The sequence below is a fragment of the Aegilops tauschii genome, chromosome 7 (assembly GCF_002575655.3).
Source record: "Aegilops tauschii subsp. strangulata cultivar AL8/78 chromosome 7, Aet v6.0, whole genome shotgun sequence".
In the NCBI taxonomy this organism is placed as follows: domain Eukaryota; kingdom Viridiplantae; phylum Streptophyta; class Magnoliopsida; order Poales; family Poaceae; genus Aegilops; species Aegilops tauschii.
The window spans coordinates 4246847-4264129 of record NC_053041.3 but is presented as its reverse complement, the minus strand read 5'-3'; the positions used below and the strand labels follow the sequence as shown (position 1 = coordinate 4264129).

At 44.7% G+C, this 17283-nt stretch overlaps 1 protein-coding gene across 1 annotated transcript; it reads left to right on the top strand.

Moving 5' to 3' along the window:
- The first annotated feature begins 12095 nt into the window (after positions 1-12095).
- Positions 12096-15676, top strand: LOC109742048 (sucrose:sucrose 1-fructosyltransferase). The gene is made up of 4 exons (XM_020301133.4): positions 12096-12460; positions 12601-12609; positions 13263-14122; positions 14623-15676. The coding sequence occupies exons 1-4, from the start codon at positions 12166-12168 to the stop codon at positions 15322-15324; spliced, it is 1866 nt and encodes a 621-aa protein (XP_020156722.1). The 5' UTR covers positions 12096-12165; the 3' UTR covers positions 15325-15676.
- The last annotated feature ends 1607 nt before the right edge of the window (positions 15677-17283 follow it).

The following is a 17283-nucleotide window of genomic DNA, read 5'->3' as shown; positions in this document are numbered from 1 at the left end:
ACATTGAGATACATGGTTTTAAAATTCTGGTAAATCGAAAACTCGTCTGAAATTCATGAAACTTGACATGATATCATGGAATGGCAGCGACATGTCGTGGTAAAAATATTGTCCCATTTGGGGCAGGTGTGGGTATAAGCTTCTCGCAAACCAGAGCTTCTCTCACAACAAGCCTGATGGTTTCGGTAGGGTACGTGCCACCTTGGGGGACGAAACGATATCTATTGCCTCTTCTTACTTTCAAAAATTTTCTCGTGTCAACATAGAACAACACGAGTGTTGTGTCAATTTTTGGATTTTTCAGGGTTTGCTTGGACATTTTTATACATTAACTGAGTTTTCTATCCATTCATGTGCATAATTCAAATTTGAACTATAGGCACATGCTCTAATGCATATAAATTAGTTGAAAATTCAAATTTGTGTCCTTGGTTGCATGCTTAGGTCCCATGCAAGAAATGGGAATGAATGTCAAACACCCTGCCACCGTCACTCAGTCGTGAACATTGAGGTACCTGGTTTTTAAATTCTAGTAAATCCAAAGCTCATCTGAAATTCATGAAACTTAGCATGCTATCATGGAGTGGAATCAACATGCCGTGGTAATTTTTTCCCCATTTGGGGCAGGTTTGGCGATATGCTTCTCACAAACCAGAGCTTGCCTGATGGTTTCGGTAGGGAACGTCCCACCTTTGGGGACGAAACGATATCCATTGCCTCTTATTGCTTTCAAAAAATTTCTCGTGTCAACATAGTACAACAGGAGTGTTGTGTCAATTTTTGGGATTTTTCGGGGTTCGTTTGGACATTTTTATGCATTAATTGAGTTTTCAATGCATTTATGTGCATAATTCAAATTTGAACTACATGCACATGCTCTAATGCATATAAATTGGTTGAAAATTCAAATCTGTGTCCTTGGTTGCATGCTTAGGTCCCATGCAAGAAATGGGAATGAATGTCAAACACCCTGCCACCATCGCTCGGCTGCAAACACTGAGATACCTGGTTTTTAAATTCTAGTAAATCCAAAACTTGTGTGAAATTCATGAAACTTGGGATGCTATCATGGAGCGGCATCAACATGCCGCGGTAAATTTTTTGTCCCATTTGGGGCATGTTTGGGTATAAGTTTCTCACAAACTAGAGCTTCTCACAACAAGCCTGATGGTTTCGGTAGGGAACGTCCCACCTTTGGGGACGAAACGATATCCGCTGCCTCCTGTTGCTTTCAAATTTTTTCTAGTGTCAACATAGAACAACAGGAGTGTTGTGTTAAATTTTGGAATTTTTCAGGGTTCGTTTGGACATTTTTATACATTAACTGGGTTTTCTAGGCATTTAATGTGCATAATCCAAATTTGAACTACATGCACATGCTCTAATGCATATAATTGGTTGAAAATTCAAATCTGTGTCCTTGGTTGCATGCTTAGGTCACATGCAAGAAATGGGAATGAATGTCAAACACCCTGCCACCATCACTCGGCCGCAAACACTGAGATACCTGGTTTTTAAATTCTAGTAAATCCTAAACTCGTCTGAAATTCATGAAACTTGGGATGCTATCATGGAGCGGCATCAACATGCCACGGTAAATTTTTTGTCCCATTTGGGGCAGGTTTGGGTATAAGTTTCTCACAAACTAGAGCTTCTCACAACAAGCCTGATGGTTTCGGTAGGGAACGTCCCACCTTTGGGGACGAAACGATATCCGCTGCCTCCTGTTGCTTTCCAATTTTTTCTAGTGTCAACATAGAACAACAGGAGTCTTGTGTTAAATTTTGGAATTTTTCAGGGTTCGTTTGGACACTTTTATACATTAACTGGGTTTTCTAGGCATTTAATGTGCATAATTCAAATTTGAACTACATGCACATGCTCCAGTGCATATAAATTGGTTGGAAAATCAAATCTGTGTCCTTGGGTGCATGCTTAGGTCCCATGCAAGAAATGGGAATGAATTTCAAACACAAGGGCACCGTTGATTGCCAGCAAAACGTTGAGATACTTTGTTTTTAAATTCTAGTAAATCCAACACTCGTCTAAAATTCATGAAACTTGGCATGCTATCATGGAATGGCACCCGACATGCTGTGGTATTTTTCGTGTCCATTTTGAGAGAAGGCGCACTCGAATAACAGCCAACAAAGGCATTTTGAAAAAATAGTTGCCACTTTAATATCTCAAACGTTTGTATAATTCAAATCGTGTGTGTTCTGTTAACCATTTATGTGATGCCACGTGTCTTCGTTTTAATGGCTATAGGAGGTGCCGTGCGGACAGCTGCTTGACTGAACGGGAGGCGTGCGAGTGCAGTCCAGTGCGCAGGCTCACCGAGAGGCTCACCGGGAAGCGTGCGAGCTGTTCAACGCAGGATTTGTGCTTCTCGTCAATGCAAACGGTTCAGATTGAATATGATATGCAAATTAAAGCCAGACTTCGGCGCTAAGCCAAGAGACACTGCGATTTGTCAAAATATGCAGCTAAAAATCACTAGCACTATCTAATTTTTGCAACTAAAATCACTAGCACTATCTAATTCATGCGCGTGTTCGCTACGCACTCACCGTACGGGGCGTGCTAATAGCTGTGTGAAATGACAGTAGGCGTGCCAGCAGTCCGCCGTGCAGGCTCACTGGGAGGCGAGCCATCCCTTTGACCGCCGCCCACCTCGCTCCCACTCATCCATATTAATGGCGCGTCCGCCTCACTCCATAAAATGATGGTATAGGAATGACAGAAGTCCGCCGCGCAGGCTCGCCGGGGAGCGAGAAAACCTTTGACCGCCGCCCGCCTCGATCCCATTGGTATGTATTAATGGCGTGCCCGAGCGGCCGCATCCCCCATCCTCGCCACACACACAATCCTCTCTCTCCGCCCGCATCCTCGACGCCGCTCTCAGATCTCAAAGTGCACCGGAGCACGGGGTGAATATGAAGACAGAGGTTTCCGTCGCCGCTGACGAGGTGGAGAACAAGGCTGCCAACAAGCGGAGGCGGGTCGATAAAGAACCGCAAGCGACTCCAGCAGGCGTAGACTTCATCAGCAACCTCCCCGATGATATGTTGAGAGTCATCATATCCCTCCTCCCAATCAAATAAGGGGCGAGGACAGCCGCCCTTTCCCGGCGGTGGCGCCCCCTATGGCTCCTCACCCCTGTCGACCTCCTCGACGCCCACGAGCTCTGCCATGGCTATCGCAAAAGCTTGGATGCATTCTCCAAGATCCTCGGCAGTCACCATGGCCCAATCAGAGGCCTTATCACGGGCAAGTTCCGTTCCAATGGCAAGGACCGAGCTAAGCTTGACGAGTGGTTCTGATCCCCCGCCATAGATCAGCTCGAGAAGCTCAGTTTTAATGATGGGCATATGCGCTTGCTACCAACGTCCGTGCTTCGCTTCGCGCCCACACTGCGCCTCGCCAAGTTCATGAACTGCCATCCCCCCTTAATGATGTGCCCGCTCTTTTCCTACCACGACTGAAGCACCTCGATCTCGTCGCCATCTGCATCCCAAAGGATGACATGGAGAGCCTGCTCCGCGGCTGTACTGCACTCGAGTTCCTTCGTCTTCAGACAATGAATTGGTCGAGTACCTTCCACATCACCTCCAAGACTCTCTGGACTATTTATGTGTGTTGCTGGTGCTGCAATGAGAGATCACAAAAGGTGGACCACAATATGGTCACTGAGGACACACCTTCACTTGAGAGATTACTTGTAGTTGATCAACAAGGTCCAACAAGAATCAATGTCATTTATGCGCCGAAATTGACAGTAGAGGGCTACTCGTCTGTCAAATACTACTACTTTCAGGTACAACAGTCGCCTTATACCTCTCTTTCTTGATATCAACATTATTTCTAGTTTTGAAGATGTATGTTCGTCTGTCATCCAGCAAAGCTTCACCCAGATTCTGGGCAAAGTGAAGGTCTTGGCACTAGAATCTGTTGGCCCCAACCTGGACCAAGTTATCAGTTGCCTGAGATGCTTTCCGTGCCTGAAGAAGTTGTATATCAAGGTGATGTTCCTTTCCTGTTAAATGTTAACCATAAGGGAGTCCAATTTTTTGCAGCTTTTCCCAAGTTTACAATGACAATGTACTATGATTTCTGAAGGAATTTTGGAGGATTTCAGGACATACACCCCCGACCACATATTGGTTGCTTGATTCATATGGTTACAATCCATAAGCATTTCTCCTTTGGATTCATCTGTACTAGTTTTCTTCAGGAATTTTTCATCCAATCCAACCTCTTGTGAAGAAGGCTACACGTTTCTAGATTGTAATCAAATGCCCATGTTAATCATGTCAGATCGAAGATGGCACGCTGGTGCATTTTACAAATCCTTGCAAACCAAATAGGCGTGTGGTAGTGTTCAAAACTGCATGTAGGCACTAACAGGTTCTCTTCTTTTGCAGATAATAATAGGCCCAGAGGTGGATAATGTTTATAACGACAATCACATCGAATGCCTGGATCTGCATCTCTCAAATATTACTTTGAACTCCTACCGAGGGACCTTACCGGAGATTGCACTCGCCAGGTTCTTTCTTGCCAGAGCAAAGGTGCTGAGGGTACTGAGGTTGAACACGCATTTAATTAGTAAAGATGAATGGTATGTTGATCAGAGCCGGTAGGTACTGCAGAATGGAAGAGGCTCCAAAAAGCTAAGCTTCGTTTTGGAAGAGCATATGGCAGAGCAATTGGAAGTCATTGTGTCAAACCCATACATGACTTGTCAGCGGCTGATCCCTTTGCAGAAATGTCGATGTTTACAATGTTTGAATTTGGGCGTTGTAATCTTTGAATTTGAACCTTACAATATTTACGGTATTTGTTATATAACGTAATTGGATGTTTAATTTGGTATTGCAATCATGTCATGTTACAAGTATATATATGTTGTTCTTATGTACAAAGAGCATAGATGTTCTGTAGACATAGCATATCACAACACACACGGACCACACTAGGTAACCTGTCAGCGATGAATTCATCAATCGAAAACAGTTCATACAAGTGAACCTTATGCTGTATATCGCACACACCTTCATCTAGCTGCCCATTTCTGTTCTTCTGCCTCATCGCAAACAGTTCATTGAACTGAACCGTATGCCCCTCATCGCACACGCAACTAAATTCTGAACCGTGTTTGATGCATCCATCATCACAAACGTTTTGCATCTTTTTTGATGCCTTTTTTACATCACCGTTTGCAATTATTGCATCGCACACAGTTTCGATGAAGGGTCTCTGACCGTAGTGTCGTGTTAGCATCATCCTGCAGTAGTGTACTGTTACTCCACACATCGACCGCTATCCAGCATGCATCTAGAGTATTAAGTTCATAAAGAACAGAGTAACGCCTTAAGCAAGATGACATGATGTAGACAAAGTAAACTCACGCATGAATAAACCCCATCTTTTTATCCTTAATGGCAATGATAAAAATATGTGTCATGTCTCTTTCTGTAACTGGGATTGAGCACCACAAGATCGAACCCATTACAAAGCACCTCTCCCGTTGCAATATAAATCAATCTAGTTGGTCAAGCCAAATCAATAGATCAGAGAGAAATACGAAGCTATAACAATCATGCATAGATGAGTTCAGAGAAAACTCAAATAATATTCATGGATAATCTGATCATAAACTCACAATTCATTAGAACTCAACAAACACACCGCAAAAAGTGAGTACATCGGATAGAACTCCAAGAACATCAAGGAGAACATTGTATTGAAGATCAAAGAGAGAGAGAGAGAGAGAGAGAGAGAGAGCCATCTAGCTACTAACTATGGACCCGTAGGTCTGTGGTAAACTACTCACACATCATCGGAAGGGCAGCAAGGTTGATGTAGAGACCCTCAGTGATCGAATCCCCCTCTAGCAGAGTGCCAGAAAAGGCCTCCAGATGGGATCTCGTGGTTCTGGAACTTGTGGCGGCGGAAAAAGTATTTTGGCTGGCTCTATATTGGTTTCCTGATTTTGAAGAATTTATAGAGGCGGAGTTAGTCAAACGGAGCCATGTGGGCCCCACGAGCCAGCAGGGCGTGCCCTACCCCCTGGGCGTTCCCTGGTGCCTCCTGGGCCAGTACTCCATCTTCTCGTCCCCTCGCGAAGCTTCCAGGCTCTCTTATGTCCCAAAAAAATCTTCCAAACCTTTCTTGACATTTGGACTTCGTTTGGCACCGATATTCTGGAAAACCAAAAACAGGCAAAAACAACACTTGGCACTAAGTTAATAGGTTAGTCCCAAAAAAGATATCTAATTCTTATAATGCATATAAAACATCCAAGGTTGATACTATAATAACATGAACAATAAAAAAAATATAGAGACGCTGGAGACATATCAATTGCCCAACAGTAATTTGTTTACCCATCGATATTATGCTTATGAAAAAGATGCCTATAGTGAGCCTCTGCCCCTCGGGTCCATCCTCTAGTGGACAAATTACAATTGGACAATTGACCAATTTGCAATATTTATAACTATGGACATTCATAACATAACCTCATATGGGCCTTACATCTGTGATAAGTAGACTGTTAATCCAACTACATCTACTACTAATACTCCAACCCAAACCGCTACCCAACATGCATCTCAAGGTATTAAAGTTGAAAGTAATAGAGTAACGCAATAAGCAAGATAACATAATGTAGATAGGAAGAAGTTAATCAATATGACAAAACCCCGTCGTTTTATCCTTAGTGACAATAGTACAATACATATTTTGTCCCTTATTGTCACTGGGATAGAGCACTGCAAGATTGAACACACTACAAAACACCACTCCCTCTGAAGAAAAACTCATCGAACTTAGCCGAAGAAGATCGATAGATCGGAGAGCATACAAAGCTATTCAATTATGCAGCAACAAAACCTAGAAAGATTCAGTTAATTTCAATGAACAGTCTGATCATAAAGTCACAATTCATCATGTCCCAACAGACACACCACAAACTATACCACAATTCAGTTGCCTATGTGTTCCATGCTTTATTCCTCCACCACCTAAAATCCAATGCCTTTTTAACCACTATATTACATGATGGGGATAGACATATCCTTGTGTAGCCGACTTACCGTGGTTGCATTTGCAGAACTGTGCCATTTGTGTCCTCTTCTATGTAGGTAAATTTTCAAAATATGGGTGATGTCTGAACAATCCATGGAGGTGGCCTCTTCAACACAAAAAATGCATATGCTTCTCTGACCGAACAATTGATATTGCCGGAACTAGCGCATATGTGGGATGCTAATGCTCCAGCACACATCAAAATATTTGCCTGGCTAGTACACATGGATGGAATTAAAATTCGTCAAATCCTCAAGAAAAAGACCACCATTGATGATTAATCGTGCCCTCTTTATGCTCGCATTTTAGAGTCATGATATCACATATTCTTTATTGCTTCTTCATTCAATGGATCTGGAACGGACTTACATCGTGCCACCTTACATGCCCATTGGTGTTCTACTCATCTCATCTGCTACACCACCACTGCCTGACTCTCTTAAATCATCACCATGCTCACTGTGATGTGGAAGATCTGGGATTGCATAGGTATTTTGAAGCAAGTTTCTATCCTCCAATGTTTCAATAACAAACATCCTAAATGATTTTATTCTTTGGACAAATCGGCTGCACAATCCAGATTGTGGCATGATCACATTTCCTCGTGATAGTGCGATATGATGTATATTGATGTGGGGATTATCCACCTCGTTGAAAATTTCAAGAGAAACAACTAAGAACACACCTATATGTTTCTAGGGGCGCAATTGTTTACTTCAATCCTGTAAGGGGTTTATACAAAAGGGTGGTAATAAATGAATTTATGCTCTAATGCTTTATGACTTTGATTGCTTCTTGTTCATGGTATGTGGCTCGATCTCCTCCACTTCGGGAAATGGGAAATATTCATCAGGAAAATTGAGAATTGATAATAAATTGCAACAATAGCCATTTGAAAGTCATCACAAAGAAATTAAAATAGAAAGAAACTCTCTGGCATTTTCTCAAACACTTCATGTGCGGGATCATTGGCATCTTCCTTCCCGACGTTCAAGACTGCGTAGGGGGTGGTGGAGTGACTGTACAGGTGGGTTGCACCACCCGAGTCACGGGAGAGCATGTTGACAAACACACATTGTTCTTTAGAGGCGGCATGTTATCCTTCCCCTTAGCCACAATGTGGCAGTGAGCATGAGGAAGTACCTGGCTGTAACAACTACCACATAAAACGGTGCTAGAGATTTTGCAAGGACAGGCAGCATGAGCTTGCCATGTCAGTCCCGCGGCGGGGCGAGCGGAAGACATCCTGCCACTGGTGGAGCCGTGGTGGCCTAGGAAGGGTAGCTGGTACTTGTAGGGGGCAGCAGGGTCCATTCCCATGTCAGCATGGAAATACATCTCTAACATATCTATAACTTTTGATTGTTTCAGCATACTATATTACCACTTTTATATGCTTGCCATTTTATATTATTTTTATGGACTAACCTAATAACTTAGTGCCCACTGGCAACTCCTATTTTTTTCGTTTTCTTTGTTTCGCAGAAAAATAAAACCAAACAAAGTCCAAACACGATAAAATTTTACGATGATTTTTTATGGACAACGAAAGACCCTAGAAGCTTCGGGGAGATACCAAAAGATGCACGAGGGAGCGACAAGCTCACCTGGCGCGTCCTGTAGGGGGGCCACCATCAGCACTTGTGGGGCCCACGTTGCTCCGGTTGACCTAATTCCTGGACTATAAATTCTCTAATATTTAGAAACCCACGAAGTGAGACCCGAAACAATCCTTCCGCCGTAACAAGCCTCTGTTCTTTTGCGATTCATTTGGAGGCCTCCGTCGGTACTCCACCAGAGGGGGAAACCATTGGGGAGGCTATGTTCATCAACCTTGCTGCCTCCATGATGATGTGAGAGTAGTTCCTACAGGACCTACGGGTACATAAAAGTAGGTAGATCTCTCTCTCCCTCTCCTTCTCTCTCTCTCTCTCTCTCTCTCTCTCTCTTCAATACAACGATCTCATATGAGATCAATGTAATGTCATTTTGCGGTGTGTTTGTTGGGATCCGATGAATTGTTGGTTTATGATCAGGTTATTTATTGATATTATTTGAGTCTTTTGAGATGTATTTGCTGTGTAATCTTAGTGTTATGTGTGCTTTCCGATCTATATATCTTTTTCAGCCTATTGAATGAGTAGATCTTCAGAGGGAGTGGTGCATAGTAGTAGGTTCAATCTTGCGGTGTCCTTACTATATGATAGGAGGAGTTGGAAGGCACATATTTCTATTGTTGCTAATAAGTATAAAATGACGGTGTTTGAATATGTTGCTTAATCTTATTCTGTCTACATTATGTCGTCTTTCTTAATGCATTACTCTGTTTGTCTGCATTGCTAGATAGTGGCCTCGGGGTGGAGTAATAGTAGTAGTAGTCAGTAAGTTTAATGGTCTACTTGTCACGGACGGAATACATATTTATTATGCCTTGGAGATCATCATAACTATGCACAATTCTGTCAATTGCCCAACAGTAATTTATTTACCCACCAATGCTATTTATTAGAGAGATGCCTCTAGGGAAAGCTATGCCCCCCAGGTCCATTCACTTCTATTATAAAAAAAATCTTATAATTCCTCGCTGTTTTTATTTTTACTTTTATTTATTATATCTACCACTACCTGATTGGATACTTTCAACGGGTAAGAACAAGGGGAGTGACACCCCCTTGCCTTGTTGGGGTGCAAGCATTTGTTTGTGTGTGTGTGTGGATGTACTGCTAAAGTTGTATATGTGGTGTCTCCTATTGGTTCGATAAACCTTGGTTCTTAACTGGGGGAAATACTATCTGCTGCTATACTACATCTCCCTTCATCTTCGGGAAATCCCAACACTATCACAAGTAGCACATGGTCACCCGTGCTGGAGGCGAGGATGGTACATAGTGGCGTCAGGTGATGGTATTGTGCTATGAAATTCTTTCCTACAAAATTCAAGCGATCGAGAAGTAGAAAGGTGGGGGGGGGGGGGGGGGCTAAAAATGTACCGACTTCTGAGAAGAATAGCTTGGTTATCGGGACCTCTCCTTAATTTTTAGAAGGTTCGTGAATTTTAGGGTAAGGGTTAGATGGGTACGACTCCCTAAAATTACAAAGTTTTTACGGAATTAGGTGATTTTAAGGGAAGTTCTAGAGATGTTCTTAGTTTGTGTTTTCTTAGTGAAAGGGGTGCGAAGGAGACCTCTACACCCTTCTTGTTGTTGTGATCAACTTTCGTTCATTGTTCTTGCTGCTAGTGATGTTAGTATTTGGTGCAATGCTTGTGTTTGCATTTTTAGGGCATGATATGTGTAAGTTAGTTTGTTCATTCCGGTTGCTTATTTTCTATTTGTATTCTACATATTTATGGTCAGATTTATGCATTTTCTTGATTTGTATTGTACATATATAGTTGTTTTATTCAACAATACACATGTGAAATGTCTCCCAGACTGGATGTGATATATCTATGTGTTCCTTATGGGAAAATGAGATTAAAACTAGTCGATTGAGTGCATATTTATGTCCACAATTTGTATGCCATCATTACTCGCATCAAATTTGTGGCAAATTTCCCTTATATGTCAGTCTTTTGGTGTGAAATAGATGGAAAAGGCCACACCTTTGAGATAGAACATAGTCAGTCCCACCAATCGACTTGAACGTTAGTGTGGTAAATGTGGGCATTAACTACAACATGATCATTTATAGCTAATAAATCAACCTTCAATGAGATCCTTATCGTTAAATATCATGTAATCAATCATCTTGGCTCTTCAGGGGCATTTCAGACATTTACTCTCGCGGCCACAATTCACACCCCTAGTTGCCGAATGGCTTTACAACTTTCTTACAACACACATTACACAACTGGCAGCTAGCCAGACATAGCCTTAGCCTTCCGTTGATGAAGGTTAATTTTGGCTACACGGGGATAATGTTCGACATACAGTTTTACAAAGGTGACACGCCAAAATCCTTTACACGACTGTGTTAGCTTTACAACTTTCTCGCAACGCATAACCCATAGCTATTCTTTGTCGGCTACTTTCCCACGGCTGTTGTCTAGTAAATTACAGCCCAACCTAATATAGTCTTGGCATCCGTCAATGAAGGGTAGTTTTGGCTACACGAGAATAGTGACCAAAACCCTTTACGCCACTGTGTTGGCTTTACAGCTTTCTTGCAACTCATAACCCATAACTATTTTTGTCGGCTACTTTTCCACAGTTGTTTTCTGGTGAATTACAGCCAAACCTAACACAGTCTTGGCCATCCATCGATGAAGGGTACTTTTGGCTACACGAGGATAGTGTTGAACATACGTTTTTACAAACGTGACACGCCAAAACCTCAGACGTGACTGTGTTGGCTCTACAGCTTTCTTGCAACTCATAACCCGTAACTATTTTTGTCGGCTACTTTTCCACAGTTGTTTTCTGGTGAATTACAGCCAAACCTAACACAGTCTTGGCCGTCCATCGATGAAGGGTACTTTTGGCTACACGAGGATAGTGTTGAACATACGTTTTTACAAACATGACACGCCAAAACCTCAGACGTGACTGTGTTGGCTCTACAGCTTTCTCGCAACGCATAACCCATAACTATTTTTGTCGGCTACTTTCCTACAGCTGTTTTCTGGTGAATTACAGCAGAACCTAACACAGTCTTGGCCGTCCATCGGTGAAGTGTAGTTTTGGCTACACGAGGGTAGTGTTGAACATACATTTTACAGCTACAAACGTGACGCGCCAAAACCCCTGACGTGCCTGTGTTGGCTCTACAGCTTTCCCGCAACGCAGAACCCATAACCTTTTTTCGTCGACTACTTTCCCACTGCTGTTTCCTTGTAAATCACAGTCGAAGCGTAGTTTTGGCTACACTGGCATCCACCTGTGCCGTGTTTGGACCATGTTAGTAGCAATCATGTGACACGCCAAAACCTCAGTGAAAACCCCACGGTGACTGCTCCCTGCTTACAGCCGTCCATCTACCTATAAATGGCGCTAGCTCGCCGGCTCCAGAACCCACACCCATCGAGCACCCACAATCTACCAAACTCTCTTGGAGTTCACGAGCGGCGCTGCGATGGGGTCACACGGCAAGCCACCGCTACCGTACGCGTACAAGCCGCTGCCCTCCGGCGCCGCCGCCGCCGACGCCGATGGTGAGCGGACCGGCTGGACGAGGTGGCGCGTGTGCGCCACCGTGCTGACGGCCTCGGCCATGGTGGTGGTGGTGGTCGGCGCCACGCTCCTGGCAGGGTTCAGGGTGGACCAGGCCGTCGACGAGGAGGCGGCGGGCGGGTTCCCGTGGAGCAACGAGATGCTGCAGTGGCAGCGCAGCGGCTACCATTTCCAGACGGCCAAGAACTACATGAGCGGTACGTCATTACTTGGTCCCTCCCTCCGTCCATTTATTTTTCTCTGCCTTGGTTTGATGGAGAAACTGACGTCCCTGCCTTTGCTCTCTGTTTGCCGGCGGACGGCGACGGCGGCGGTCTTCTCCGGCGACATCATGCAGATCCCAACGGTTAGTACTCCACGCACTAACTAATAAAGTATTCTGTGTGGGGAAAAAAGACGGGATCTCTCTCTAGACATAATCAAAATTGCTTAACTCGCACCAAATTTGGAGGAAAAATTTCGCAGCAAAACAGGGGAAAACAGAGTTTCCATAGGGGGTTGGGGGTTGACTCCACAGTGGCGTAGATTGGATACATTATGATTAGAAGTAACGTTCATAATGTGGTCCCCCCTTCCCAAAATGCAAAGCATATGAATTTTGTCCTTAGTTAGCCTTTGTTAAGTTTATAAAAATTCAACATCTAAGATACCAAACAAATATTTATGTTCCCATTGTGAAATATCTTACAGTAAACTTACTATCATGCATACTTTGTAGATGCACGTTTTATACTTTAGTAAGGAGGGAGTAAGAAACACAATGAAGCTCGAGAGTGATGTGTCATGTCCCTGCCACTAGAAAAGTAGCAAGCTTAGGATTACATTTGGCCAATACAGATGTGATGTGACATGCCCCATCCAACGCTCTAGATGTAGTTTCTTTCTCAACCAAACAGAAAAAACAAACATGTAAACACAAAAATAATTATGCAAGTGTGGGATGAAACAGGCAAGATAATTGACTTGGCCCATCTGATCTGATTAACAAAACCATTGCAGGTCTGATGTACTACCGCGGATGGTACCACATGTTCTTCCAGTACAACCCGGTGGGCACCGATTGGGACGACGGCATGGAGTGGGGCCACGCCGTCTCTCGGAACCTTGTCACGTGGCGCACCCTCCCTATTGCCATGGTGGCCGACCAGTGGTACGACATCCTCGGGGTCCTCTCGGGCTCTATGACGGTGCTACCCAATGGCACCGTCATCATGATCTACACGGGGGCCACCAACGCCTCCGCCATTGAGGTGCAGTGCATCGCCACCCCCGCCGACCCCAACGACCCCTTCCTCCGCCGCTGGACCAAGCACCCCGCGAACCCCGTCATCTGGTCGCCGCCGGGGATCGGCACCAAGGATTTTCGAGACCCGATGACCGCTTGGTACGATGAATCTGATGACACATGGCGCACCCTCCTCGGGTCCAAGGACGACCAGGACGGCCACCACGATGGGATCGCCATGATGTACAAGACCAAGGACTTCCTTAACTATGAGCTCATCCCGGGCATCTTGCATCGAGTCGAGCGCACCGGCGAGTGGGAGTGCATCGACTTCTACCCTGTCGGTCGCCGTAGCAGCGACAACTCATCGGAGATGTTGCACGTGTTGAAGGCGAGCATGGACGATGAACGACACGACTACTACTCGCTAGGCACGTACGACTCGGCAGCAAACACGTGGACGCCGATTGACCCGGACCTCGACTTGGGGATCGGGCTGAGGTACGATTGGGGTAAGTTTTATGCGTCCACCTCGTTCTATGATCCGGCGAAGAAGCGGCGCGTGCTGATGGGGTACGTCGGCGAGGTCGACTCCAAGCGGGCTGATGTCGTGAAGGGATGGGCCTCAATTCAGGTATATATCTATCTATACTTGTTCATTATGCATGTTAGGTACATAGATCTATGCGTTGGCTCTCTTGGGGATTGAAATGCTGTTGTTGCTGTATCATTATATACACAACATATACATCTGCTTAAAATGCTGATGCACGCAGGCCGATTGGCCAGAAAACATGGACCAACACGTAGGCTGGCAGAAACATGCATGTTAATCACTTTGTTACCATATATGTCCAGCTGACCAAACCGCAAGATGAATTTTTTCAGTAGTTTCTGAAGTTCTTTATGCCAATCGGTCAATACCATTTTTGTTTGTGCGGCCGTTAACGTTTCTTCTGTGGAAATCAGATTTCATTACTACTATATAATTTAATAAAAGCTAGTTCTGCGTATGTTTTTATTTTGTTTGAAGTTCCTTTTTTTTAGAGTAATTTTGTTTCAAGTTCTCAATGTCAGTATGTAGTGTACTCGAGCTTATAACTAACTGATTAATGGTGTTTGACATGCGTGCAGTCAGTTCCAAGGACAATTGCTCTCGACGAGAAGACCCGGACGAACCTCCTCCTCTGGCCCGTGGAGGAGATTGAGACCCTCCGCCTCAATGCCACTGAACTTAGCGACGTCACCATGAACACCGGCTCCGTCATCCATATCCCCCTCCGCCAAGGCACTCAGCTTGACATCGAGGCAACTTTCCACCTTGATGCTTCTGCCGTCGCTGCCCTCAATGAGGCCGATGTGGGCTACAACTGCAGCAGCAGCGGCGGTGCTGTTAACCGCGGCGCGCTAGGCCCCTTCGGCCTCCTCGTCCTCGCTGCTGGTGACCGCCGCGGCGAGCAAACGGCGGTGTACTTCTACGTGTCTAGGGGCCTTGATGGAGGCCTCCATACCAGCTTCTGCCAAGACGAGTTACGGTCGTCACGGGCCAAGGACGTGACAAAGCGGGTGATTGGGAGCACGGTGCCGGTGCTCGACGGCGAGGCTTTCTCAATGAGGGTGCTCGTGGACCACTCCATCGTGCAGGGCTTCGCGATGGGCGGGAGGACCACGATGACGTCGCGGGTGTACCCGATGGAGGCCTATCAGGAGGCAAAAGTGTACTTGTTCAACAATGCCACCGGTGCCAGCGTTATGGCGGAAAGGCTCGTCGTGCACGAGATGGACTCGGCACACAACCAGCTCTCCAATATGGACGATTACTCGTATGTTCAATGAAGCTCTTGCATCTCATCAGTAATAAGCTACATTGGATCAAAGACGCTCACCAAGGAAGGCCAAGACATATGTAAACGATTCCGCACAGCCTCGCTTGCAGAATTGAAACATCTATCCTTGGGTCATGTTCTGCATTGATGTCACAGTGAACTATATTACTTTGTTGGGTGTAGGATCGATATAGTTTGGGTGGGTGGAACTTTGTTTGTTTACATAGTGAACCGGTGTGGTCTGCGTAATAAGCTTACGTGTTTGTTTAGAAAATGAACTATTGTTGTTCGGGAGAGTGGACCCGTGTTTCTTTATATAGTGAATGGTTGTCATTTGCATAATGGATTTCTATTTTCGTTTATACAGTGAGATGTTGTAGTTTTGCATGGGAGGACTCCTTGTTTACATAGTGACTTTTATTGCTCTGGTTTTATGACTCCTTGTGCGTGCGCACGCGCGCTCAAACGAGTCCTAATTTTTTTTTCTTGGTGAGGATATTTAACAAAGCTTACCCATTGTTTTAGTTTGTTTATTTGGTACGAGATACATTTCTCCAATCACAAAATGCCTTGGTTGATGAGATTTGAGATTTGAGCCAGTACCGCACGCGGTGAAATCTCTGGAAAGGCAAATACTTCTTTCCGGTTTACAGGGCTATACTAGCAAATACTAGTACTATAATAGTGGGCTCAAATAGCAATTTTGTCTCATGCAAGAGCCTGGCTATATGCGTCAAGGCTCGGCACCACGCCCCACCCCTACACAAAGACTGCCACGCGATCATTCACAACTGCAACGTTCGGGTTGCGCTTGGCTCTTCGCCTCTTCGAGAAGACGAACAATGATGTTACTACTACTTCTATAGTAGTATCGAATCCACTGCTGCATGTCCGAGGGAGAAGACGTGTAGTAGTAAAATCAAGCTTCTCTTCGTTGTACGAGTTGACGCGACACATCATAGCACTGGCCCCACATGGTTGCCTCTAAACTTGGCTGAAAGACCCGCAGTGTACAATACTCCATTTGCTGCAACCTCTAACATTTACCCCATCACAAATTAAAATATATATCCTGTCTTGACCAGATGAGCGTGCAAACTAGAATCACCAGGAGGACAGGTAGGGCCACAAGATTATTTTAATCAAAGAAAAGCATGGAGCCAACCCCAACGATTTTAAGATTATAGGCACGGTACACGCTATCCTAGACTACTCTACACATGAAACTGCCACACGAGCGTCCGGGCTGCGCTTGGCTCTTCGCCTCTTCGGGAAGTCGGACAATGATGGAGTACTACTGCAGTGGAGGAGTACTACAGTATGCTTCCGGCCATCTGACACCGATTGAACTGCTGCATGTCCACCGCGTGCGGGAGGGAGAGCGTGTAGCGAACGAAAGCTTCTCCTAGTCCTGCCAGCCACCACACTCATGGGCGAGGGAGGGACGCAGCTTCATTGACTTACTGCTCCTGCGTTTGCGTCTATGACAGGTGGGCCCAACAGGTCGGTGGCCCACCTGTCATGCAGCCAAAGGCAGGCGCGATTAAGGCGAGAGGGCGTTGTAGTAATCAAACTTCTCGGTCTTGTACGAGTTGATGCGACACATCAAAGCACTACACTCGATATATTTCAATAATTTGCGTTTACCGATGCATTAGTTACTCCCTCCATTCCTAAATATAAGTCTTTTTAGACATTTCAAATGGATTACAACATACGGATGTATGTAGACATATTTTAGAGTGTAGATTCACTCATTTTGCTTCGTATGTACTCACTTGTTGCAATCTCTAAAAAGACTTATATTTGGAAACGGAGGGAGTACAACGCATGCATGCATGCCGTGACTTTCCTTTTGATACTTGCATGTGTTGATTTGATGCACCTTGCCAAATTTTGACTATAAATTTAACTAACCAAATGTTCATGCATGTCACAAAAAATTACGGGGCTGTTTGGATTGTGACTA